The 27981-nt window shown below is 37.8% G+C and overlaps 1 protein-coding gene across 7 annotated transcripts; it reads right to left on the bottom strand.

Moving 5' to 3' along the window:
* Positions 1-167: 167 nt before the first annotated feature.
* Positions 168-26364, bottom strand: OCIAD1 (OCIA domain containing 1). Of its 7 annotated transcripts, XM_038556053.1 has the most exons (10): positions 26030-26076; positions 24861-24899; positions 24597-24659; positions 23593-23673; positions 16133-16186; positions 10421-10468; positions 9322-9457; positions 7540-7715; positions 3323-3475; positions 168-699 (listed from the first exon to the last, which is right to left on the bottom strand). In XM_038556053.1, the coding sequence occupies exons 3-10, from the start codon at positions 24652-24654 to the stop codon at positions 662-664; spliced, it is 744 nt and encodes a 247-aa protein (XP_038411981.1). In that variant the 5' UTR covers positions 24655-24659; positions 24861-24899; positions 26030-26076; the 3' UTR covers positions 168-661. The 7 variants fall into 7 exon arrangements, with proteins under 7 accessions (XP_038411981.1, XP_038411978.1, XP_038411980.1 ...); XM_038556050.1 differs by lacking the exons at positions 24861-24899; positions 26030-26076 and adding an exon at positions 26184-26364; XM_038556052.1 differs by lacking the exon at positions 24861-24899 and having other exon boundaries at positions 26030-26120.
* Positions 26365-27981: the final 1617 nt, after the last annotated feature.

Raw genomic sequence — 27981 nt, 5'->3', positions numbered from 1 at the left:
GTAATAATGAAGGTGTGGAATCTGCAAATTTTTCAAATACAACCACTGCTTTAAGGTGTTGAACTATTTACTATGTTTATTTACAGGAGTCACAATCTGACCAAATTCCCTATCCCTACAAAACACCACTTATACAGAGATTACAAACAGTAACACCATGAAATCAATGAAGATGCATGTTCCTTTATATTTTATTTATCATAAACATTAATAAGTGAATACAGCAAACACTGGAGAAAGGCTTTTTAATAGTTTTTGGATGTGAAGCTTAACACTTAAAATTACACTTGCTCCCCCCACCCCCCCATTCAACATGCAGATCTGTATCTTCAATATATGCTGATCTAGAGTATTACAATCTCTTTACAGTTTCATAAAAGCATCCTTACCCTGTAACTTAAAAATGATTTCACAAACTGTATGTGATCATGGTATAATACCATCATTCCTATAGTTCCTCAAGGTGAATACATCCACACAATATTCACATTAAAGTCTGTTTTTAAACATCATTTTAATAAGCCAAACCACAAGAACCCAGGTTCTAGTTTTAAATGTGTTTATGAAGACTGCTGCTGAGCTCAAAGCATGCAGATATTCATGACCACCTAGATGAAGCTGGATATTGAAACTCCTTCAGTAGGTCCAATGATGCAATTTTTCACTCATCCCAAGTATCTCCATATTTGTTTACTTTGACTAGGAAAAAAGCACAAATAATTGATGATTCCAAATAGTAGTAAGTGAAAGATACTATTCTAAACTTGCTAGTATGATGAAAACCATGTTTCTCTCTCATTTCCAACAAATGCACATAAGAGAAAGGGGCTAGTGAGACTTTTGTGAACTGAAGGTTGGATATAAGTAATGATGCACTCTATCAGAAACTTTACCTAAGTATTTGATCCTCATAACAACCTTATAAAGTAAACACAATCCCCATTTTAAGGGTGAGAAATCAGATTAGTAACTTGCCCAAGGTACCAGCCTAATAAAGCAAATAGAACTGAACTCTGAATACAGGTCTGTTTAGGTCCAAAGCACGGACATATCTTTACAACTTCACCATACTGTGGTATATATTATATAGCACATATCAAAAAAGAAAAAAATTACCAGGAAATAAAAAATAGTAACAAGCATTTGAATTTTGTTTTTCACAAAAAACACCATAACAGAAATGATCAAGTCTTCAGGTTGTAGTTAATTCATTCTTCTCCCCCACGAGCTGTTAATACTATATAAGGAAATGGGTTTCCAATATCCCTGCATTTTACATAAAATTACATTTTGAAATAGGCTCTTTTGTCTTCTTTACTCTTTTACTTTCAACCTCTCTTCTACATAGCCTTCACTTGCGGATTACAACTCTTCGGAAGACTCGAATGTTCATATAAGACATAAAGGAGCGGTTACCAAAGTATGGACCAGGGACTCCTTCCCCAAGATTCTTTCAGAGAGACTGTTTAAGTCTAACTATTTCATTATTTACTAAGATATTATATACTTTTCTCCTATTTTGCCTTTTCCCCTAGTTTTCATCCCCTTGTGAGTCTAAGATAGTCTTTTATTTATTTATTTTTATTTATTTATTTTTAAGATAGTCTTTTAGAAGCTGTTATCATGTGCACTGCCATCATTGCCCTGATGGCTAATTGATAATATGTTTATGTTTTGGGGATTTCTCAGTCTTAATTTCTAGCTTTGATAAATGTCAGCAAACACAGAATGTCAACCAACACAATCGACACAAACTAAAGCTGAAAACTCTGACACTTTCTGACCAAGTGAATCTACACTGTACTAATGTCAAATTTTCTGTCAATTCCAAAATAGAACATTCTAAAAAAAATAATCACTCAAACTATTTCATAACTTTTTTCTTTAAATTATAGAAAGCACACGCAAAAAAAATCAGCTCTCTTGAGGAAGAAGAAAAAAATTATTTCACATTACTGTGTCATGTAACAGAACTTTACGACTGTTCAGTCAAAACCACAAATGTCAAAACCCAGCAAATGCTAAAGATCTACCTCATTTCCTTTTGTTAACCTTTATAACTGAGGCCCAACCAAAACACTTCATATCTGCTACATCAGCGCAGAGTACTAAGCCATGCAGACATGTAACAGAAAAGATTACAAAAATGAGAGAAATGCTACTGCCTGCCCCTTATGGAGCTTACAGTCTAAATCCTCAAATTAGTGGAACAATGTACCAGTAAGTCTACATATTACAAATTAATGGCCACCAAATGCAAAACGTTTATGCTAAAGGTTAATTATTAACGAAAAACATCCAGTATTTTTTATTACAAATCTATTTTAAAGCTGGATTTTTAAACATTAATGGCAGCGGTATTATCCATAATTGTTATAAAACAGAATTCTAAATGAACCAACCACTAACGATTAGAAAGATTCTAAAAGACCAAAATAAAAAATATGCAAGGTTTTTATGTATTTTTGCATTTTCTGTTGGCATAGGACTCTCAAGAAGGTACCAAGGACCTCTTCCTTCCACTTCTTTTTTTTTAAAGTAATAACTAGAAAACCTTAAACAATGATTCTCTAAAATTCCTCAAAAAAGACATCATAAAATTCTACACAAACAGGTATGTACCCGTTCCAAATGCCTTCTTTTATTAGGGGTAAACTTCTGTGTCAGAAAATTTCCTTTGGTTAATGTATAGCTATTCCAAAAGGAATGAACACAAACTGTGATTTTTCAATTTGTAATTAATTATAGAGCAAAAGTACTACTGAAAAAAAGGTCAAACTCCTCTCTTGGAAGTGCCCTAAAAGCTGGTATGTAATGCATATAACTCTATTTCAATTTCACAAAACATATGAGACAATCAATTTCATTACTTAATCAGGATTCTCTCGCTCTGCTCAAAGTGGCATTACAGCCTATTATACACCTCGGCAATCAGATCTGGTTTTATGCAATTGATGCATCGCTTAAAAAACACTTACTACATCCCAAAGTGACTCCTGATAAAAGAAAATATTCAAATGGATTTATAATTTCTACAATGTATTAAAAGTAGTCCTACTGTCTTAAGTCATGCCACTATTTGGACTTGATTATTTATTTATTTTTTTTTTGGACTTGATTATTTTCTAACACAAAATGGTCTTTGAAATACCTTAGAAAAGGAAAAACTGGTAATTGTGACAGAACTAGTCTTTTAAAAAAAATGTTATTTTGGTTAATTGCTTGAGGAATTAAATCACATATTAGTATAATTAACATTTTTAACTAATGCTGCAGTTTCCAACCCTAGAGAGTAAAGTGATTTCAGACTAAACTACCATACCTTCTTTTTTTGGCACTCTTTCCTGCATAGGCCTGACTGAGGGGTCAGTCTTATGTGTTAAAGTTACTTCATATGACTCTCTGTTCTTATTCCTTAATTCCTCATATGTAATATTTTTTCTTTTAGGACTTTCTTCAGGGTTGGGATCAGGTCCTAAAACAACAAACAGTTAATAAATGGTGATAAAAGGATTTGAGTAAACCCAAAGTAAGTAAGTTTTATAAATGCTTCTTACCTACAATAAAACAGAATAAAGTAAAATGAAAGACCAAATCATTACCACCATTCCAAAGGTACCAGATTTTCCCCAAGATAATTACAAAACAAAAACTGCCTTTCTCTTACACTTTTAAGCTTTTATTTCTAAAATTTAAAATCAACATAAAAAATTAAAAGGTAACCATGGCCAGAAGAATGGATATTGTAATATATATCAACGCAGTTTATACTCACTATAATGCTAGTGTTTTAAACTAGAAAATTATTCATAATGCTTATATAATTAGAAATATATCCTACTAGGGACAATGGAACAAAACTTGACAGTGTATATATTTTACTTAGTAGTATTTCCATAGTTGAATGTTCCTATAACCAGAGGCTATACACAAATAACTATTAAAGAATATCTTTATGCTTAAACACACTTGAAAATAGCTGTTGAAAAGTATAAAACACAGCCTTTGATCACCACAGGCATCATTTTTACTCAGGTGTAACGGAGCAATACTGAGGTAGAAAAAAGTGGCAATGATCATTTTGGCCGGGGAACCAGCATTTATTCTTTATCTCTCCCAAAGTCAAGGTAGCATCATGTATCATCAAAGAGTTAAGTACTGATGTAAAAATAGATAAGTGGTTACTCTTACTACTAGAAGGAAGAAGCAAGTATCAGTTTACAAAATGTATAACCAGTAAAAAAAAAAGCCCAAAGAAATGAACTCATGCTAACCTAACATTCCGTCAACTACTTAACTTACAAATCTTATATACTACTCCAGAAGTAGTATTTCTCAAAGAGGTTTTTACATACAAATTGGGCATATTATTTTGTTAATATAATCATATTAATTAAAATAATTTTTTAAAAAGCAGTTTTTATAAGTGGTATTTTCGAACTCTACAGTAAGGTCCCAGTGAATAATCAGAATTTTCAAACCACTATAATAACATGTTAAATGTTTTCAAGCATAACCTTTTATTTTGCTACAAAGTATACTGCACTGACACCAAGTAATACATTTCTAATTAGAGTATACCATTCTTGAAAACTAAGTTTTTGCTAAAAAAAGAATGCAAAGAAAAATATTATAGCCATATATTGGGTTTAAAAAGCACTCGCAAAAAAAAATAAAATAAAATAAAAATAAAAATAAAAAGCACTCACATTTCATTAGTAGTAATTATGAAACTCATTTCCCTTCACCACAATGATATTTTTACAATTCTGAAGGAAACGGTGTGTCCTAGATTATTCGTTAGGAACCCTAAATTCTCATTTGCACTTTGCCAACAATCCGTGAACGTCCTTGGGCAAATCACTAAACTTCTTTGAATCTTGGTTTTTTCAATTGTGAAATACAAAAGTCTGCCCAGATGATCTATCTCTAAAGTTCCTTCCAGGTCTAATGCTTTATCTCACTGAAAAGAAAAATACTTCTTGGTTCCAAAATGCTGTGACAAATAATGGAAACATAAATCAGAAGATTAGGGAGAATTTTTTCCACTTTACAAAGCCCAATGAAAATATTCTGCATTGTGTAGGGAGCATGATTTACTACTTAGGGAAGGTTATAAAGAGCTGGAAGGAATAAAATATAAAACAGCATTGATTTAAATCTAACTATAATAAACTATCTATGATAAATCTCCTAACACAATGAAGGAGCGCTTTCTACTTTGAAAGATTAATAACTCAATTCCTGGGAAAAGGAAGCAGAACCAAATAGGGCAAACAAGACTTTCACAAAAGGGGAGAGCATCCTGCTAAGAGAGAACGGCAGTTGGGGCAAAGCAGGGGAGGCCAGAACTGGCCCATGTAGAAGGTAGTCAAAGAGCACAATCTTGACTTAGAAAAAGGGTTGAGAAAGCAGAGCAGTGGATGAATAGATGGCTGCTCTTGAGGACATAAAATATATTAAAATATGGGCCTTGCTGTAGTCTGTGGGCAGATACCAAGGGGCTTTTTGTCTCTGCTTTTATTTGGAAAAGGAATTGTGCAACATGGAATGGAATTTTCTAATGCAAATGGAAGAAAGATGAAATTACAAGGGAAGAAGTGATGCATGACTAGAATACAAGAACGGATTTGAACTTGAGTAGGCAAATGAGAGCTGCAGTGAGAAGTAAGAACAGCTGCCTTTGAAGATAAAATAACTAACCACTCTTGCCTAACCTGCCTCCTACCTCCTTCCCTTTCTGACTAACTGGAAGGTCTTGGTTTCCAAAAGGGGAGGGGGGGTGGTGTCAAGACTCAACACCTTTCATCCACTTAGGAATGTCTGTCTACTTTAATTTCCATTCTCTTCTGTTTCTTCCTTTCCAAAATGTTCATCCTCACTGTCCCCACTCCAACTTGCTCTAAGGCAATGCTGTCCAATATCATTTTCTGCAATGAGAATGTTCTTTATCTGCAATCATTCCAACAGAGTAGCCACTAGCACATGTGGCTAGTGAACAATTGAAGTGCTACAAAGCAACTGAGGAATTGAATTTTCCATCTGATTTAAATTTTAATTAATTTAAATAGCCATATACATTTAGTGGCTGCTTTACTTTCTAACCTACCTAGAACCCCTTCTACAACCTCTAGAACCTGAACTGACCTATAATCAATTTCTCCCCACTGTTTCCATTCCTTCCCTTTAAGCTACACCTAGATCGAAATCTTTCCCTTCATAAACAGCAAAAGCCCAAATGTTCCTTTAATCTTGTTTGTTCCTCATAGTTACTGGTTTATGGTGTTTGCATTAAAGCCAACATTTTCGAAGAATATTCTATCCACAATTCCTTATCCAAAACTCTAGTCAGAAATGTTTCAAAATTCAGTTTCTCAGATTTTAGAAAGAGGTCATAGTATATAGCCCATATTTTACTTAATATCTAACCATTCAGAGGTCTGAAGCAGCAATAATCATATTAAGATAAAGATAAATAGCCATGTCAGTTTAGGTCAGGGTTTGAAATCAGTTAAGTCAGATGTGATCATCAGTTTAACTGTAAAAAGAAAAGAGCTTTGGAGGGGTGGCTGGCTGGCTCAGTTGGTAGAGCGTGCAACTCCTATCTTGGGGTCGGGTGTTCAAGCTGCAGGTTATAAAAAATGAATTAAAAAAAAATAAAAAATAAAGTTTGTGGTTGTCAAAGCTTTTTGGTTTTTAGGATTTTTAGATAAGGAACTGCAAATTGTACTTCTTTTTTTTTTTTTTTTCAAATTGTACTTCTTAATTCTTCACTTGTCACCCCAAATTAGACTGAAAAAACAAAGGAAGGAAACAACTATTGAGAGCCTATGACTTGACAGGCATTACCTCTGATTATTTCATCTCACTCCCAAAGTTCTTTAAGAGAGGAGAGATCAAGAAACTAAAGGGATCACAAGGTATTACCTGCCTAAAGTCACATAGCTAGCAAATGTCATTCTTTCAAATCCAGGCCTTAATCCAAAGTTGATGTTGTTGCACTTACATTCTGTGATCTTCAAAGCTAGTATTTACACAAACTTCACAAAGCATTTTCACATGGATTTTCTCACTTGACAACAGTTCTGTAAGGCAGGTAATTATTATTTTTCTCATATTATAGACAAAGAAGCCGAAAGCCTTTAAGACCAGCCTAACAAGTGTAACCTCTCTGAAGCTTCCCCAAGGTCCAATTTATCACTTCTTTGCTATAATCACTAACTTTGTTAGTATTTTCAATTAATAAGACACATTAGCAATTTTTCCTTATATTTCTATATCTTCTAGCAGTCTAAGAGAGTTTCTCAAGGACAAGAACCAGGTCTCATTCATTTGTACTTCTTCCAAACCTAGCTGAGTGCCTGACACCTACTGGACGTCATAAAATGTTAAATGAATGAAGAAACAAATGAACAAACATGCTGAGTTTAGGCTGATGGTGAAACATACAGGTGATATCCAGAAGAAAAAGTCATCAATAAAGTTTATACATACGTTGGACCATAAAATGCTGAAATTCATTTCAAGAGAAGTTTCTACCTTGGGCAATATGATCAGTAATACCAGTGGGAGTAGATTCATTCATAGAAGCACTGAATGGAATTGGCTCATAATGAGGAAGCATCTCTTTTTCTAGGTCGTCTGCTGCTGGAGACGTCACAAAAGATGAATGACCACTCACATTTGAGTCATATTTTGACTTCTGAGAATAGTGCCTGTAAATCATATTGTATACGAAATGCAAATTATTGCCTATACCCTAAAAAAAAGTGTTCTGGTATGAAAACTAGTTATCTTACTTTTTAAAGGAATTATGTAACTTTAACATTGTTACTTATTACAATTAAATGAAATCTGTTTTTCTCTGCCACAAAAATTTTAAAAATATTTTGACCCATTTATACAACTTAAAAATGATCACCCTTAATACAGAAGAAAAGTGTATATTCAATTTTCTAATTCCTAAGCTTCAGAGATCATTTTCTTAAAAGATTTACTTGAGAAAGAGAGAGAGAGAGAGAGAGAATCTGCCAGTGGGGAGGGGCAGGGGAGGGACACCTCAAGCAGACTCCCCACTGAGCAGGGATTCCCAATGCAGGACTTAATGTCACATCCCTGAGATCGTGACCTGAAGCAAAATCAAGAATCAACTCCTTAACCAACTAAACCACCCAGGCGCCCTACTTCAGAGATCATTTTAATGTGTTTAAAGTCCTTGGAGGGGTGCCTGGGTAGCTCCATCAGTTAAGTGTCCAACTCTCAGGGTCATGGAACAGAGTCCCATGCTTAAAATTCTTTTCCCCTCCTTCTCCCTCCCTGCTCGTGTATGGTCTCTCTCACTCTCTAAAATAAATAAAATCTTTTAAAAAAGTACTTGCAAAGAATAAAGTATTTCAAATGAAAAATGTGTCCAGTTCCCACATTAACTGGGAAGTTACTTCCACAGCTAGCAGGCCGTAAATGCTATTTTGATAAAGCAGATATGAAATACTAGCTTTCATGGGGCTTACCACTTATAATAATTTATCAACTAATTATACTTAATTACATTATTAGTTATCTACCTATCCAGGTGGACAGATTCATTTATTTATACTTAGATAATTAAAACAATATACTATATACTTAGATAATTTCCCTAGTATTTTAAACAACAGGATTAAAAAGTTGAAATTTGTTAAGAAATGAGACTGCTAAAATTTGGAAATTCAAAAGTCCAAAATATAGTAATCAAAGGTGTTTGCCAAATTAAAATCCTAGTATAAATGCTCGCAACAGGATGTGATTCTGTATTTAAAACAAAAGTAGAGGGGATCCCTGGGTGGCGCAGCGGTTTAGAGCCTGTCTTTGGCCCAGGGCGCGATCCTGGAGACCTGGGATCGAATCCCACATCGGGCTCCCGGTGCATGGAGCCTGCTCCTCCCTCTGCCTGTGTCTCTGCCTCTCTCTCTCTCTGTGTGACTATCATAAATAAATAAAAATTTAAAAAAATAAAAATAAAAAAAAATAAAACAAAGGTAGAGGCAACCTGGCTTGCTCAGTTGGTACAGCATGGCGGCTTTTGATCTTGGGGTCCTGAGTTCAAGCCCCAAGTTGTGGGCAGAGTTTACTCAAATAAATAAATAAAAATAAAACAAAGGTAGACAAATTTTAATCCACTTTTAAAAATAAAATAGCTTTAGCTTGCTGCAAAACGGCAAGTTTCCAATGATCCTTCAGGTTACATAATGTTTCATGCCCTAAATCATAGCAATATCCAGTTACAATTTTTTTTTTAAGCTAAAATTAAAAACCTTCAATAAAAAAAAGAATTTGGCCTACCCAGATGGTGAAGATCGCCGGGCCTGTCCTGAGCGTAAAGCTTCTCCAAGAGGGGAATTCTCCAGATTTTTGAACTTCTCTTGGCAAGTTTTCACGTAAGAAAGCTTTCCAGCAAAGTATCCCATGATACAAGCAACTTATTTGTAAAAAACAAACAAAAAATGTTACTCAGTGTGCCCATTTAAATAAAAATCTTTCCTAAAAGGATACTTTTTAAGAAATGTGATCTTAAAAAAAAAAAAAAAGAAAGAAAGAAATGTGATCTTAAAACACAGATTCTGTAGATCTAATTCACTTTCACAAAACAAAATAATCCAAAATAAAACAGCAACATGATACATAAATTCCACTTTACTAATTATTAGTACAGACAGGAAAGATGTGGTAAAGGTATAATGGAATGGAGACTCAAAAGAGAGTTCTAGCCTAGTCATGGGGATTTCAGGTCATTTCTTTTCCTATAAAATGGGAATCCATACTATTTACCCAGCTAATTTCATAACACTTTTTAAAACTACGTGCAAGAAATCCCTTAAAGTAATGAATTATGAAGTGGTATATAAATGTAGCTACTGTTGTCTTATGTGTTTATTTCCAATATAAAAGAGATTAACTTGGAAAAAAAAAAAAAGAGACTAACTTGGAAAGATTCATAGAAAGACTGGAGTGTTCTTTTTTAAAGCAATTTAGCGTCCTTCCTATAAACCATACTATAATATATAAATTATGCTTACTTACATTTTAAAACGTAAAGAGATTTTTTAAAGTTAGACTTAATTTTAAAAGACATTTTACTTTGATTAATCAATATATCTGGACTATTTTCTTTCCTCATAAACCAGAGAATTTATTTTAAAATACTATGTATCTTTACAGATTAATTTTATTATATTGTAAAAGAAAAAAAATCCTCTTTCAAATACTTTATAATTCTTAATCCTAACAATAAAATGCCCAAGTAGTCAACTAGTCCATTTAATGAAAAGCTTAAATAAGCTGGTCAAAACAAATAATCAAAAACTGTTATGAGTTGGGCATGACAAAACATTTACTAAAACTATTTTACTTAGGTAAGAAAACTAGTGTTGTCCATACTTACATATTAGTTTAGGGATGGAACCATATTTGGGATGACTTGAAAGGATTCCTAAAGATAAGAGTATATATTTCTGAGTCACATTGTTAGAACAGACACATTTATATAATTAATATGCTTTAGCTGTTATTAAAATAAAATAGGGTTATGCAAAATTTATGCTAAAGGTATGTAAGACAATGACACAAACTGTGGTAAAAAATGCAAGAAAACTATTTCGGTGAGTCATAATCTAGTCTCTTCTGTGAGACAAAAGCAGTTTTTAAAAAGTTAGGTGCTTAGGTGGCTCAGTTGGTGAAGTGTCTGCTTTCGGCTCAAGTCATGATCCCAGAGTTCTGGGACTGAATCCTACAATGGGCTCCCTGCTCAACGGGAAGTCTGCTTCTCCCTCTGCCGCGACCCACTTGTGCGTGCATGCATGCTCTCAAATAAGTAAAATCTTTAAAGAAATAAATGAGAGAACCAAATAAATTCAACATCAATAGAAATATGAAGAAAATATAAAAGACTCTAGAATCTCTTTGAAGAATTTAGCAAGATCACTTGATACAAAGTCAATATGAAAAATATGTATGATTTCTACATACCAGAAACAGACCAAACTTTTTTGAAAGATACAAATTACAGCACCAAAAAAAAAATCAAAGAACCAGGAAGTAATCTAATGAAAAATATGAAAGATTTATACACTGAAAACTACAAAACTTACTGAGACAACTGAAAGCTAAATGGAGGAATATATCCATGTCCATAAAATGAAAAACTAAATATTGTCAATATGGCAATTTCCATAAATTCATCTATAAATTCAATGCAATCCCAATTAAAAATCAAAGAAAGTGTTCCTAAAAGTTGAAAAACTTATTCTACAAATCATGTGGAAACACAAAGAACTGAGAACAAAGGGAATATTGAAAAACAAAACTGGAAAACTGACTACCAACAAATATCAAGATCTATAATAAAAACTGTAGTAATCAAGACAGTTGTAAGTACAAGAGTAGATAAACTGATCAAAACCAGAAGAGAGTCGAGAAACAGATCCACACATAGACATGATAAAGGCAACACTGCATGCAGTGAACACTGACAATCCTTTCAAAGTATGGTGCTGGGTCACCTTCATTTCCATAATGGGGGGAAAAATGTACCTTAGTCCTACCTCATACAACACAGGCACACCTCAGAAATATTGCACGTTCAGTTCAATGGCACCACAGTAAAGGGAGAATCACAATAAAGGAAGTCAAATGAATTTTTCTGTTTCCCAGCACATATAAAAGTTATGTATTAAGTGTGCAATGGCATTATGTTTAAAAAATAAGATATACATACATTAAATATTTATTGCTAAAAAATGCTAACCATCATCTGAGCTTTTAGAGTTGTAATCACTGATCGATCACAGATCACCATCACAAATGTTGAGAACGTTTGAAAGATTCTGAGAATTGCCAAAATGTGTCACAGAGACACAAAACTGAGCAAATGTTGTTGAAAAAAATGGTGCCAATGAGACCTGTTCAAAGCAGAGTTGCCATAAGCACTGTGAAGCACAATAAAGTGAAGCACAATAAAACGAGATATGCCTGTATTCAAAAACCATTCCAAATGACTTGAAAATTTAAGTATGAAAGAAAAAACAAAGCTTATAGAAAAAAAAAAGAGATTCTTTGCATCCTTTTAACAGACAAAGATCTCGGAGCACAAAACGCCCTCATGATAAATCAGACTCTATCATATTAAGAACTACAGTTAATCAGTGGGAAAAAGTAATCACAATACATATATCTAACAAGACTCACTTCTAGAAGACATAGAAAACCCTCACAAAACCAATAGAAAAAGACAATCCAATGGAAAAAATGGACAACAGACTTGGACAGATACTTCACCAAAAAAGAATATATTTAAGTGAGCTATAAACAAAAGAAAAGGTCCTCAACTTCATTAGGGAGATGTAACTTAAAATCACAATGCAATCAGTATTACTGTTTCCTCACCACAATGGCTAAAAGTTCAAGGGACATGAAAAGATTAAGTGTTGGAGCTAATGTAACACAAACATAACTACTAATACATTGATCTGAGAGTATAAATGAGTCCAAACAATTTAGAAAGTTTGGCAGTAGCTAAAAATATACATAAACTATGACCCAGCAAAATGTCTACTGAAAGATGCTGTACGCACAGAACATTTGTAATAGTCAAAACTGGAAATTACCCAATTGCCAACATACAACAGGATGGATAAAACTGCTGTCGTATATACACAACAGAAAACTATACGGCAAGAAGAATATACAATCTACAATTACAGGCATCAGTGTGGATTAATCTAGTGACATGCTCAAAAACCAGCTCTCCAAATAAAAATCCCAGATTTGTAACACTGGTCAATTTCTGTGGAGAAAATACTTGCACCAGACCTATTTCGAGCTACCGAGGGATTAAACACTGGCTTGCCAAGTTCTTGAAAATTTAACAATCAGCTTTTTGGAAGTGATACAAGCCAATTCCACCATACCACTGGTTATGGAAATTGCCATATTGACAATATTTAGTTTTTCATTTTATGGACAGGATATATTCTTTCATTTAGCTTTCACCACTGGATGAATCTTATAACGTATACAAAAGAATGTTTAATTGTAGGATTTCATGTATATGAAATATAAAAACAAGTTATGCCATTAGCTTTAGTTATACAACTAAGATGAGAAGACGATAATACCTACTTTCATACAAAAGAACTATTCCTTCATTCTGTCCCAAATAGTCACAGACCATTTACAACAAACACTACAAAGTAGAAACGTAACAGTAAACATGATGTTTTCTTTATCCCTCAGAGTTTTTAGTTTTGCCCTCTGATCAGTGCCAGAGATAGCCTGTTTCCTAAGGGGGAAGTAGCAAGAATAGAGGCAAACAGACTTGTTGAAGGCTAATTCAATACTCTTGGCAACAGACGGCTGCATTAATTACAGTGGTAGTGTAGACAGAAATAGTTTACAGAGATATTTAAGAGCTGGACTAGAATGAACATTCACTGGGTAAGGCAAATAAGGGTCAGAAGTTAAGGAGAATGCCTCAGTTTCTTGAATGAAGAGTGATACCATTCAGACATGGGGACAATGGAGAAACTGGTTTGGGGGGAAATGGACTCGGCTTGAGATCAAGTAAGTCATTCTGAAGAGCCTGTGAGGGCCATTCATCTGAAGATATGCAGAATATGGTTCTGGAGCAGATACGTAGGCTAGGGATAATCGTGGGGGTTTTAGAGCACGAAATGGTCACTGAAGGCGACATTATCGTTGGGTAATAGTTTCCACAGACTGAAGACTAAGAATCAAAGTAGAACTCTGAAGAACAAGTGGAAGATGAAAACCCACATTAAAATACAAGTACCAACAGGTCATGAATTTTTGTCTTCTAGTGCTATCAACCAAAAACAGTGTATAATATCTATCAGACACTCAAAAAACATGAAAAAATGGAGTTGCCAGAGGCAGGAGAAAAATCCGAATACGCTGTCACGGAAACCAGAGGAAGAGAACTGTTTCAAAGATTGGTTAAAGTCCAACATCCATCAAGAACAAAAACTGCCCATCGAACTTAAGCAACAAGGAGGTTGTGCTAGTAACCTTTTAAAGTTCTGGTAAATGTCAGAACATATGCATAATCTCTTTACACAGACTGTATTGGGTTAAAAGAAGTAAAAAGTGAAGTACTCATTTGTGAAGTCTGGCTTCAAATGCAAGACAGCTGACGACAGTTGAAAAGGGATGTGAGGGAAGATTTTTCTTTTTTGTGTTCTCAAGTTAGAACAGACCTGGGCATGTTTAAATGTTCTGAAAGAATGGGAACAAGTAGTGATGGAGCTAAGACTATGTTAAGTATGACACATTGTGGATGAATGTGTATACAAAATACCAGGCATTTTGATTAAATGCAAAATGACTTGGGATGCCTGGGTGGCTCAGAGGCTGAGCGTCCGCCTTTAGCTAAGATCTCAAAGCTGGGGTTCTGGGATCGAGTCCCACATCGGGCTCCCTGAAGGGAGCCTGCTTCTCCCTCTGCCTGTCTCTCTGTGTGTCTCTCATGAAGAAATAAAATCTTCAAAATGTTTTGGTGGATTCTGAATTCCTTTTCTAAAGTCTTCCAATTTCTTTTTTTGAGACTGACTTTATTAGAATACTACATCCAAAACAAATACCCAGTACAATTTAACAATTAAAAAAAAAAAAAAAAAAAAAACAACTTAATCCTGGGAAACTGTTACATAACTAATAATGTTCTTTTTTGTATTTTTATTCCAAATTATCAAAATCCCAACAGTAACAACAACCAACCGGGACAAAGTTATATAATAAACATTATTCCATAAACCAGGTTAAATCATTTTCAGCCTTTCTAAAAAAAAAAAAAAAAAAAAAAAAAAAAAAAATTTGGAAGGGCACCGGGGTGGCTCAGTCAGTTAAGTGTCCGACTCTTGGTTTTTGCTTAGGTCATGATCTCAAGGTCACAAGATCGAGCCCTGCATCAGGCTCCACACTGGGTGTGGAGACTGCTTAAGATTCTGTCTCCCTCTCCCTCTGCCCCCTCCTCCACTCACATGCAAGCAAAAGCTCGCTCTCGCTCTCAAATAAAATCTTTGAAAAATTGAAAATTAAAAATAAAAAATGGATTACTGAAATCTACTCCAGGCTCAGACCTTACAATTACAAAGGAAAACTTTGGAACAATATTGTTGATCATGGTATGACTTTTGTAGATTAAATCATGGAGGCATAAACTGCCATTGATGACAAGTCAATCACCAAATGGTGACCAAGCAGCCAGGAGTATTTTTAGCTGTAAGAAAAATTTGTCCTGTTACAGGTTCTAACATTTTCATTCACTTTACCTGAAAACCGTTCTATCACAACATATCTGTAACTAAAAAAATGGAATTTTTGCTTCACTTATTTTGTGTGTAATCAGTTATGTGTAGGAGCAAACCACTGTAATATTCACACCAAGAGAATTTGGGACAAAGTGTCCCACCACTCTTAGTATAAGGCAAAGCTCTGGTTTAAGGAGCCAGCACCTACTGATCTTTAAACCAGTGCAAAAGAATCACCTGGAGCTTGTTAAAACAGAGTCCTAAGCACTATCCTCAAAGATCCTGATTAAGGAGGTCTGGGGATGCCTGGGTGGGGCTCAGCAGTTGAGCATTTGCCTTCGCTCAGGTCGTGATCCTGGAGTCCCAGGATGGAGTCCCACATTGGACTCCCCACGGAGAGCCTGCTTCTTCCTCTGCCTATGTCTCTGCCTCTCTCTCTCTCTGTCTTTCATGAATAAATAATCTTTTTTATTTAAAAAAAAAACAAGGTCTGGAATGGGGCCCATGAATTTGTATTTCTAACAAGATCCTAGGGTAACAATGATGATAGTGATGATGTCACTACTTCCTACAAACCTTCTGCAGGTTTTGTTACTTTTTTGCTCTTATAGATTGTTAATGTTGCTACAGTGTTGGAGGACATCAAATTCTCAAATCAGTATATCTGAGTCAGTGGGTTCATGGAGACATAACTCTCCTGAGGTTGCAGAACTTTATCAATGACATGTATAATGATACATTATTATACTTTATCTAAAAATCAGGAAAATAATATATAAAACTATAATGATATCCAAAATGCCAAATAAACTTCAAGTTTAAATATTTACCTTTACTAATTAATCCTTGAGTAATCAACATACTTGTGGCAGCCAAAGGCACAGCTAAAGGAGGAAAAAGAACTTGTCAGCATCAACAAAAGGAAAAAAATTTGAGTTCATAAGTGTCAGTAAAATCATCTAGGCAGTATGTCACACAATTAAGATCTTTAAGAGATTTTTTTCATTTTTAAAAGCTGTATTACATACAGTCAGAAATATAAAAGAAACATTTTAAATTTAAGAAACTATTACAAATACTGAACAATGTAATTCAAGAACTATTTAGATTTGGCTTTAAGAGAGCCATTCGCTAATATCATCAATTAAGACAACATACTAAATAAGGACCAAAAGTAATTTCTGAATTAGAGTAAGGGGGAATAAATTAATGAGAGGCAAGAAGTATTATTATACACAATAAGATCCACTACTGAATAATAACTAAATTCCATGGCCCATGTCAAGAGCCTTATATACATTTTCTCATTTACTTTTTACTGTATCTCTAAGGTAGAGCTTTAATTACTACCCTTCTAAAGATAAGGAAACTGGAACTTAGAGATGTTAAGTAGTTTGCCCAAGGCCATATAACTACTTCGATGGCAGTTCCAGATTCTAACAGTCTCATACCAGAGCGCAAGCTTTAAAGTTCTGTGGTACACTGTGTGAACCAAAATGCAAGAAGTACTTGTCCACAATTACACGGTGATGGGGGCAAGAATACACAAGTATATATTTTAAATACTAATGTTTTTTCTTCTAAACCAATGAATTCCTTAAAACCAGGTGAAAATATTACATAATGTAACACTGTGTGTCAACTATTCTTAATTTTAAAAAGTCTACAAAATATATACACATATTAACCCAGAGTGAAAAATTCAAAATTCTCCATCATAATCTCAAAGGAGCTCATAATTAAAAATCAGTTTTCTACACCCGTACTGTCCAACAGAATTTTCTGTGATGATGGTAGTAGTCTGTATCCATGTTTCCCAGGCTAAGGAGTGTGCATTAGATTTAAAATAGGAGCCCTGAGGCTGCTATCCTCAAAAAGATCCCCTTACTAGGTCTTTGACTGATGTGTGGGAACATGACTGGTAAACAGTTCCCTATAAGTGATATAAAACTTGACCTGAATGATAAGTGGCTCACTGTGCCTAAACTGCTTAAACAAATACAGCTTATCCTGAATACCTGCTTTCTTTTGGAGTCTGGAATTTTGGCATTTGGTAGGCTGAGCCTATGTGACCCACCAGTTCCCAGGAAGAACCCCAGGCACTGAGTCTCTACTGAGATTCCTTGGTAGATAACACTTCACTCATGTTATCACAACTCATAGCTGGAGTTGTCCTTTTGTGTGTGACTCTACCAGCAGAGAAGTTATGGAAGCCTGTGTCTGGTCTCCTCTGGACTTTACCCCACACTCCTTCCCTTTTGCTGATTTTACTTTGTATCATTTCTGCTATGAATGATTTCAAACTTAAATAGCTACATGTGGCTGCTACATTGGACTGCACAGTTTCAGACCAGGGGTTGGGAAATGTTCTATAAAGACCCAGATGGTAAATATTTTAGATTCTGTGGACCACAGGTTTCTCTGCCTCATCTACTCAATTGCCATTTTAAAGCAAAAGCATTGAGACAATAGTAAACAAATGAACATAGACGTGTTCCAATAAAAATTTATGGATGCAAAAATATAAACATGTGACTTTCACATGTAACAAAATATTATCTTTTTGATTTTTTTTTCAACCATCTAAAATAAAAATGTAAAAATTATTCTTAGCTCATGGCCGTACAAAACAGATTTTGCCCTTAGGCTATAGTTTGCTCAACGCTGGTCCAGACTATATGAGCAATTTAAGAACTAAAATAAGACATCCAAATTATTATTAGAGATTTCATAATTAAAAACCCTAATTCTGGAGTAGGGCATTAGCTTTGCCATCAGACACAATATACAGAAACCCCAACATTTGAATCCTTGGTCTACTATTTATGAATGGATTTTACTTTTGCAAGAAAAATGCTTTCTTGAAGGTTGGTTGGTTAAAATATCTTTACATATTACCACTTAAAGTTTTTGAAGGACAAGTCCCTTTTCATTATAGCATCATCAATATAATTTATCATTTTTTCCCCTTCCGTTTAATTTGAAGATTGCAAGATGGAAGCACTGAAGAATCATACAAGGATAAAAGGTGTCGAGAGTCAGTTGGCCATCTCTACAATGGACAATGCTGTTCCCATTTCACTTCGTCCTTAGGCCAAGATGGTATAATGCAGAGAGTAACAGTTTGGTCAAGAAAATTCTAGTACTAGTTCTGTCATTCACTACTGTATCTTTGCATAAATCTCAACTTATTTTCATGCTATAAAGGATAATGGATTAGAACTAAAGTCTAACTCATGTCACAGTAAAAGAGAATGCTAAAACTGAACTAAAATTCAGAGATTATCAAGTCTTTATTCTAACCAGAGTAAACGGATATTCAGAAAGAACAAGTCATGTGCTTAAAAGCAACATAGATAGTTTGTGGTAGAGCTGGAACTAAAACCCAAGTCTCTTGGGCACCTGGGTGGCTCAGTGGTTGAACCCCTGCCTTGGGCTCAGGGAGTGATCCTGGAGTCCCAGGATCAAGTGCCATATGGGGCTCTCCACAGGGAGCCTGCTTCTCCCTCTGCCTCTGTCTCTGTTTCTCAGGAATAAATAAAATCTTAAAAACAAAACAAAACAAAAAAACCCAAGTCTCCTGACCCCCAGCCAGGTCCATGGCATTTTCCACTGCAGTATGTGACTCCTATCTGAGTCTAAATAATGTTACTTTAGGCAAACCAATAATACTGTTAACCAAAAGCTATTTTGCATCATGACCCTGGTCTGAACCATATCCAATACAAGGACCCCTAAAATTCCTTAAACTCCTTAAAATTCCCTCTACTCTTACAACAACAAAATGCTATTTTTTTTCAAAATGCTATTTTAAATTCATAACTGTGTTCAACTGAAATTTGTATTTTGTCCATCACAGTAGCACTAATACCCGTTTAATATAGAAAGCTTAATACTTAAAAAATAAATTGAATTAAAAAAAATAAATTGAATTAATCCCCATAATAATCCCATGAAATGTTATCCCCATTATATAGATAAGGAAACTGAGGCATAGACAGCAGGTGCTTGCCCAAAATCTCAAAGCTAAGTGATGGGGCTGGGATTTGGATCCAGATAGGCACCAAAGTCTATACTCATCATTCACTATACTGTCTCATTAAAAACAACTAGTACAGAGGCACTGGCTGGCTCAGACAGTGGAGCTTGCAACTCTTGATTTTCAGGTTGTGGGTTGAAGCCCCATGATGGGTGGAGATTACTTAAAAATAAAATCTTTAGGGCAGCCCGGGTGGCTCAGTGGTTTAGCACCACCTTCAGCCCAGGGCCTGATCCTGGAGACCCGGGATTGGGTCCCACGTCAGGCACCCTGTGTGGAGCCTGCTTCTCCCTCTGCCTGTGTCTCTGCCTCTCTCTCTCTCTCTGTGTCTCTTATGAATAAATAAAAATAAAATCTTAAAAAAAAAGTCTTTAGGGACGCCTGGGTGGCTCAGAGGTTGAGCGCCTGCCTCTGGCCCAGGGCTTGATCCTGGAGTCCCACAATGAGCTCCCGGCATGGAGCCCGCTTCTCTCTCTGCTTGTGTCTCTGCCTTCTCTCTCTCGGTCTCTCATGAATAAGTAAATAAAATCTTAAAAAAAAAAAAAAAAGGAAAAAAATTAAAAGGAAAACGAAAACCAGTTAGTACACATGTATACTATTCACAAAATCTATAAATGATGCATAAAACCAATCAATATGAATTCGTGTATCTTTTTAGTAATTCCAGAGGTTGAGAACTACTGTAACATTAATACATATTACGCTAACCCCAACCCTTTTATGTAGATTCCTTCATTACCTGTATGTTTGGGCACAAATAGAACCGGTTTGTGGTTAGTACATAGGACCACAATTTCAAGCAACTGAAAATAAGATCCCTTCACAATTACATTTTAAAATTAAAAGCAATTAAAGTAGAAATAAACAAGTTACTTTAAATAAACTCTAGATCAAATGTGACTTTAAACCAAGATGAATATATTTAATAGATCTAAAAAATGTATAAAAATTACCTTCGTAAGTACTTTTTCTACTCATTCCTACTTTCATCACACCTTTTTAAAAATCAATGGACATGGGACGCCTGGGTGGCTCAGCGGTTGAGTGCCTGCCTCTGGCCCAGGGCGTGATCCTGGAGTCCTGGGATAGAGTCTTGCATCGGGCTCCCCGCGAGGGGACTGCCTCTCTCTATGCCTCTCCCTCTGCCTCTCATGTATAAATAAATAAATAAAATCTAAAAAAACCACAATGGACGTAAGATGATACTCTCCAAACACGTATTCCATTAACTCATTTATATAAATGTTAACATCACATACTGCATATTTGAAATACGTAAGCATGCACATCCTTATACGAAGATGTAAATGTTAACGTACAAAATTTCCTAATGCAGGACTATTAGTTCTCCTGATAACTGTATGCTAAAATGCCTGTTCTCTGCGGTTATAGCCAAGGTTCTCTGTTTTCCATGTTTGATGTCGCTGCAATAGGCAACACCTAGCCTATGTGTTTTAAAAGTAATCATTACTTATTAATGTAGTAATATCTAAGTTATTCAGTAATTTTCCAGTAATCCAGATATGGTAGACAGCTAGTAAGCTGGGTTTTAACCTCTCTTTATTGTGTGCTTTCAAACTTGTAATTAATCCAGGGTTTTTAAAAACATTTTATTTTTACGTAATCTCTACACCCAACGTGTGGCTCAAACTTACATCCCCAAGATCAAGAGTCACAGGCTCTACGGAATGAACCAGCTAGGCTCCCCATATTTAATCTGTTTGAATACACAGAGTTACTAAGGCTTCTGTTGCTCATATACTACATGTTCTACTTCTAAGATACATGAGTGCTCTGCCTACTGATCACCGCCCTTCAATATTTCTAGCATAATGCTGTTTTAGCTATTTAGAATGTTATACTTGCACAATAAGTTTATCAGCCAGAAATTAATCTAAACACCATAATAGCTTTGTGGCCATAAGCCCAACATTACAACGATCCCAAACCTCTCTCCACCAGACTTGTTTTTTTCTTAATTCTGTGTCAACAATAGACTTGAAAATTGTTTTATTGTTTTATCTATTGTTTGTAGATAGATTGTTTCATCTATCTACTCTAGGTAATCCACTATCTATTGTTTGTAGATAGATTGTTTTATCTATCTACTCTAGGTAATCCACAAAGATCAATTATCTGTTGCCAGAGTACAACTGAGTTCCCTGAGAAATTATTCCCAAACTATGAGTCATGGACACTTTTTACAGGTCTCTGATCCATGACAACTATAGATCTAAAAGAATTACTCTCACTGCAGATGTGCACCATCATCTAATTCTTACTCAGGTTCTCTCTAGCTTGAAAGCTCTGTAAGTCTCTGAATATTTGAACGAAAGATAAAATGCCCAGGATTTTATGAAAGGTCCTATTATCTTTTTGGTCTCTGTTGATTCTTTCCCTACCTCTTGTTGCCTTACCCAAGCATGCTACCCAAACTTCTGTCATGTATTCTATTCCTACATTTTAGCCACATGACAGATATTACCAGTTTTATACTTTTATTTCTACACCCAATTCCTTGAATTCACCAACACTATACCTCAAACCCTAATTTCTCATACACCTTTGCTCCTCTCTAGTTGCTTACCAATCTTCTGCAATCAGATGTTACACGAGGAAAGTGTCCAAACTAAACTTCTAACTCCTATTAAACATCTTTTAACCAGTAAAGTCATCACTAGTTTCCTAAGCTAGATATCTTGAAGTTAATACCCCTTATACTCTGTTTATTTAAAAATCCTACTATGTATCCTTTAAAAAAATATTTCAATACCACCCATCTTCTGTTCTCCAAATGATACTTTGATTAATATCTCAATAACTGCAAGCCTGAGCTGCTGCCAAAAGTTCGTAACAGACTTCAAAAAACATAACTTCTCATCCTTCTAACCCATCCTGCACACTGCTACCTAAGCTTCCTCTTAAAAATTTACAAACTGGGCACGGGGGTGGCTCAGTGATTGAGCATCTGCCTTTGGCTCAGATGGTGATCCCAGGGTCCTGGGATCGAGTCCTACATAGGGCTCCCCAGAGGAGGCCTGCTTTTCCCTCTGCCTCTGTCTCTGCAGGTCTCTCATGAATAAATAAATAAAATCCTTAAAAAAAATTACAACTGTTCTGGCCCTTGAACCAAAAGTATATTATGAATCAAATCTTTAACTTCTTGGTGTTATGTTTATTTTGTACTTCCAACAGAAGATTCCTATTCCAATCAATTCAGCCTCAGGACTCCAGTAAAGATCAAGTTATTGTAGACTCTGCCTTTGCTCACTGTTCCTTTCATCTAAGTGTTCTCTGACATTCTTCTTCATTTACCTCAAGTCCTAGCTGTAATGCTCTGCAAGGAGTCTGCTTCTGCTTTCCCTCACCCCTGCTCGGGCTAGAGCTCTCTCTCTCAAAAATAAGTAAAATCTTAAAAAAAAAAATTACTTTATTTGAAAGGACTCTAGTGACCACATGAAGCAGCTTCAGGACTCCGTTCAAAAGTAAGATTGTGGGATCCCTGGGTGGCACAACGGTTTAGCGCCTGCCTTTGGCCCAGGGCGCGATCCTGGAGACCCGGGATCGAATCCCACATCGGGCTCCTGGTGCATTGAGCCTGCTTCTCCCTCTGCCTCTCTCTCTCTCTCTCTCTCTCTCTCTGTGACTATCATAAATAAATAAAAATTAAAAAAAAAAAAAGTAAGATTGTTTAATGCCTTCAACATTCTCTGTATTTAAAAAAAAAAATCTTCACGTAGAAGGTCTCTAGTCACAAATCAGGAGCTAACAGTGTAACAATATTTCACAAAAATAAAATGGGAACTAACTAGGTTTTTTTTTTTTAACTAGGTTTTATCATATAATAGTCAGAAGTCTAAGAATTTAAAATCACAAGCTTCTGTCTCAGACCCAGCTTCACATCCAGACATAACAATTTACCAGCTGTAGAACACCAGGTAATTCATTTAACATCTCTAAACTTCAATTTCTTCATTTATAAAGTAAGGGTTAATAGTTATCAACCTAATTGGGTTGTTTTTATATAATCCATGTATACTCAATAAATGTTAGCTATCACTGTTACCAACAAAATTAACTTATGGTCTTGAATAAAGTTCTAGAAATCATTACTTTATGCACAATTTGTTTCCCTTAACCTCTTTTAGCAAGAACCACACCACACCAAAGTGTGCCAATTTTTTCTATATGATGTCACAATAATTTCAGGTACTAAAGGTCAAATTTTGTTGATTAGAAAATTCAACTTACATCTGAACCAAAAGCTTTCGTCATTGCACTCCGCAAAGACTCTTCTTTCTTCCTCTGTTGGAATGTAATCAGCCCCTATGTCTTTTCACCAAGGGAAATTGGCAAACATTAAAATATCCATGGAAAAGCTAAGCCTAAAAATTTAATTCAGTCTAAACATTAACAAAACACACCCAATTTTTAAAAAAAAATTTTTAAATGCGTGAAACTGGCTCACAAATTCTTAAAAATTAAATTCAATTTAGTTGACATATAGTGTATTATTAGTTTCAAAACTAGAATTTAGGGATTTGTCGGTTGCAGTGCTCATCACATCACGACCCTCCCTCATGCCCATCACTCATTACCCCATCCCCCCACCCACCTCCCCTCCAGCAGCCCTGTTTGTTCCCCATGGTTAAGAGTCTGTCTCTAAACAGTAGGCTGGTAACTTTTAAAAAGCAAACTTTGACTTCAAAGAGAAGTCAGTGCTACCATCTATCAGGACTGGCTACATAATGTAGCATCTTGGTCCAAGGCAACATGAACATGTGGGACCAGGGCAGCCCAGGTGGCTCAGAGGTTTAGCGCTGCCTTCAGCCCAGCACGCGACCCCCCGAGCCCTAGAATCGAGTCCTATGTCCAGCTCCCTGCATGGAGCCTGCTTCTCCCTCTGCCTCTCTCCCTCTCTGTCTCTCATGAATAAATACAATCTTTAAAAAAAAATGTGGGACCATCTGTTCAAATTATTAAGAATTTCAAGGTGGGGAGTTGGGTGGCACAGTAAGTATGTGACATGGGATTCTCTCTCCTACCCCATTCCCACAACGCTAGCTCTAAAATAAACAAATCTTAAAAAAAAAAAAAAAAAAAAAGAAAGAAAGAAAGAAAAAAAGAATTTCAAGATGATAACAGATCATTAAACCACGTGAGCCCCTGGGTGAAGCCAGTCCAGCTACTATCACATAAGGCAGTGAGTTTTTCTACACTGAACATGCTTCTAATTATAAATATTTGATAGTTACGGGGAATTGGTCTTGGAACTTCTGCATTTGGCTCTCGAAAATCAGCCCTCCCGTTCATGTTTCCTGCATCAAAAAAACAAAAACAAAAAAATTTAAGTATCAGGAATCATTAGATAGACCAAAATAAACTAGGACACAGTACAGTAAAATCACTAGTCAACAGGGCAGGCAAGCACGCACCAATCATTAACTAAACACTTCTTACTACATCGGGAGGACTTGACATTAATAAAAATAGTGACCTAAATACAACAAGCAACAGACCTGTTAACTAATTTGGAACTGGTTACTCATCTTAGGTCCCTTAAGTGGAAAAGAAAATAGATCCTTTATCATTATTTATCGACAGACTAGGTCAAATTAAGATGTAAAAAAGAGATCAAAGACATGGATTATTTCTCCTCCTAAAGCTGGATTATTTCACGTCATCCTAGATTTTGGGCCTTTCAGAAGTATGTGCGTGATAACCGTGATTTTCCAAAACGGCGGAAGAGACAGCCCAGAAATTCACTGCTGGGCTTCCGTTCTCAAAGAAGCAAATAATGGCCACCGGAGACACTCCGCCTTTCCCACAAAGCACTGCGCCACAGACCCTGAAGGACAATGACGTCACATCGCTGCCCCCGCCGCTAAAGCTGACGGCAAATCCGGTGTCCTCCACTTTCCCCGCTCCCTAGACACTTACGAATAGGTACGATTTAAAAGAACAATAATAAAAAAATAAAAAGAAAAAAAATAAAAAGAAAAAGAAAAAGGGCAGCCCCGGTTGCGCAGCGGTTTAGCGCCGCCTGCAACCTGGGGGTGTGATCCCAGAGACCCGGGATCAAGTTCCACGTCGGGCTCCCTGCGTGGCGCCTGCTGCTCCCTCTGCCTGTGCCTCTGCCTCTCTGTGTCTCTGATAAATAAATAATATAATCTTTAAGAATAAATTTAAAAAATGCACGCAATTCAAGAACATACTTTCTTTTTATTATTTTTCTTCCCGACCCCTCGCTCGGGACTTGAGGCCAACACGTCAGAGAACCACGTAGGTCCTGGAATGAGCGCTGGGCACCGTGCCAAGCGACGGGCACGGGCGTGGGGGCGGGGGGCAGGAGGTCGGGCCCCCGCGGGCCACCGTAGGGCCTGCCCGCCGCCCAGCCCCCGCTACGACAAACAGGCTCACGTGAACTCCCGGACGGAGAGGTCGCTCGACAGGCCGCTTCCAGCCTAAAGATGGAGTAAGCAGCGTGAGCGTATCCCCACCTCAGACACCCTGCAGCAGGGCCAACGAGGCCCCTTCACACCACGCCACTCTTAACCTCTCAACGCACAGCTAAAAAAAATAAAGTCAACAAATAAATAAATAATAAATTAATTTTTTAAAAAATCCTGAACCGTCGTCGGCCCACGACCGTCTCCCGCACCGCTCGCCTCAATATGCGCGTCCCCACCTGCCACAGCGTCCCCGCCCGCGGCGGCACTCGGGCCCCGGGCGCGCCCGGCCCACCCTCTCAGGCGGGAAGATGGCGGAGGGCGCGGAGGCGGCGGCCGGGCGGGGGTGGGGGTGGGGGGCGGAACGGCGGCTCTCCGCGTCACCTCACCCACCTCCGGGGGACGGCGGCGAGCGACGGCGCGGGTAGCCGCGGGGATCCGGGCCTGGAGGGGGACCCGACGCGGGTCAAGGAGGAAGAACAGCGCGCGGAGGCGGGCGGGCCGGCGGGCGCGCGACGCCGCAGCGGAGGTGGGGGTGGGGAGCGGAGCGACGCTCGGCCTCCCGGAAGCCACCCAGATACGGGCGCCAGAGGACCGCGACCCGGAAGCACTGGCGGCCCGGCGGAGGAAGTGACGTCAGGCCCTCCCTGCGGAATCCGGGGGCCTGCGTCTGCGCCTGCGCCCGTCTGCCCCGCCCCCCTCGGCCGGTCCCTCCTCGCGGCTCGCCCGGGTCGCGGCGCTCGAGAGCTGCACTGCGGCTGCGCGCGCTCCTCGGCGGCCTGGACCGCGCCCCGCCCCGCCCGCCGCGGGAGGCTTGGCCGCGGGCTCCGGCCTCGTCCCGTTGCCCGCTGACTGTCCGGCTCGGGAGCCCCCTTCTATCCCGTTGTTTAGAGGAACCGATTTTTCTTGCATTTCTCTGGTTTGGGGCTCCACACAGTCGACTTCATTCCTGGAGCCCCGGAGGCTCTTGAGCATGCGCACTCGGGTCGGGTCTGCTGTCTGGAGCCCCGCTGCCGCCTGGCTCTAGAACCTCGGGCCGCGCCGGCGCTCCCTGGCGTCAGGTGTTTCTCACCTGGAAGGATGGAAACTACACCTGTTGCCTAGGGTGGTTAGGGTGAAAGCCCCACGCCTGAGCAGAGACGGCGCTCAGGGCTCTCTCTCAGTGGGAGCGCCCCTAGCCCGATGCGGGCCTCGTGACTTGGGTTCAGCAGGTGTCCGCCGCCCCGGCCTCCGTTCATCCATGCATTCAGTTTAGAAGTCGGTTTTGGGTTTAAGATTTTTATTTATTCATGAGACACAGAGAGAGAGAGGCAGAGACACAGGCAGAGGGAGAAGCAGGCTCCCTGCAGGGAGCTGGATGGAGGACTCTATCCTGCGACCCCGGGGTCACGACCTGAGCCAAAGGCAGACGCTCATCCACTGGGCCTCCCAGGTGTCCTTCTTACAAGGATCCCTCGAGGGCCTGCTGTAACAGACACTGAGACTTATTGGAGGGTCAACAGTGACCAATTAGCTCTGCTTGGCTGTTTTTTGTTTCATCAACCCTTAGAAACCTGTCTGGTCTCTTCTCTCTTTTGTGAGCCCCTCTGCCACTGGCCTCATTTCACCCTTCTCGCTGCCTGTAGAGCTGCCCTATATTTATTTTCCCACAGGCATACTTAAGAGAGACGGCCTACTGTGATCCATCGAACAGTCAAATCCAATCCTGTGGTTCCTTCCGCAGAAGGAACCTTTTGATAGCTCCCATCATGCCCGGAGTATTCAGGCCCTGCACGGCTCAGGCTCTCCTCTTGAGCTTCGCTTTCTTGTATTGTAATGTTCGATAAGAGACACAGCTGGCGGCCCTTTGCACTCACACTCCCTGTGTGTCGGTGTTCCCTTTAGCTTAACCCTCTTCCCTGCTTGGTTCACTCTGTTGGTATTTCAAAATCCTACTTTTACATCTCTTTCTTTGTGAAGCCGGCCCTGAAACACTCTGGAGAATTAATCACTCCTCTTCCTCAGCAGCTCTTTTCTTTATTTATACTTCTCATTTCAGTGTAGTGCTGCATTATAGTGTGATCTTTTTGCGCAGGTCTATCTCTGTTACAGAACTCTTTTAGGTAGAGACCTTGGCTGATAAATCTTTAAACTCCCAAGATAATAATTAATATTCATTTTGTTTCCGGGACATGCGAAGCTGAGCCAGGGC

The sequence above is a fragment of the Canis lupus genome, chromosome 13 (assembly GCF_011100685.1).
Source record: "Canis lupus familiaris isolate Mischka breed German Shepherd chromosome 13, alternate assembly UU_Cfam_GSD_1.0, whole genome shotgun sequence".
Taxonomy (NCBI): Eukaryota; Metazoa; Chordata; class Mammalia; order Carnivora; family Canidae; genus Canis; species Canis lupus.
The sequence above is the reverse complement of the archived record's forward strand: the minus strand, read 5'-3'. Positions and strand labels throughout refer to the sequence as shown.

Coding starts and splice junctions, on each gene's coding strand:
- OCIAD1 (XM_038556050.1), bottom strand. CDS start 24,654: ATGAACGGGAGGGCTGATTTTCGAGAGCCAAATGCAGAAGTTCCAAGA. Junction 16,187..23,592: donor CGAAAGCTTTTGGTTCAGAT/GTAAGTTGAATT, acceptor TTCCTCCTTTAG/CTGTGCCTTTGGCTGCCACA. Junction 10,469..16,132: donor TCAAGGATTAATTAGTAAAG/GTAAATATTTAA, acceptor TCTTATCTTTAG/GAATCCTTTCAAGTCATCCC.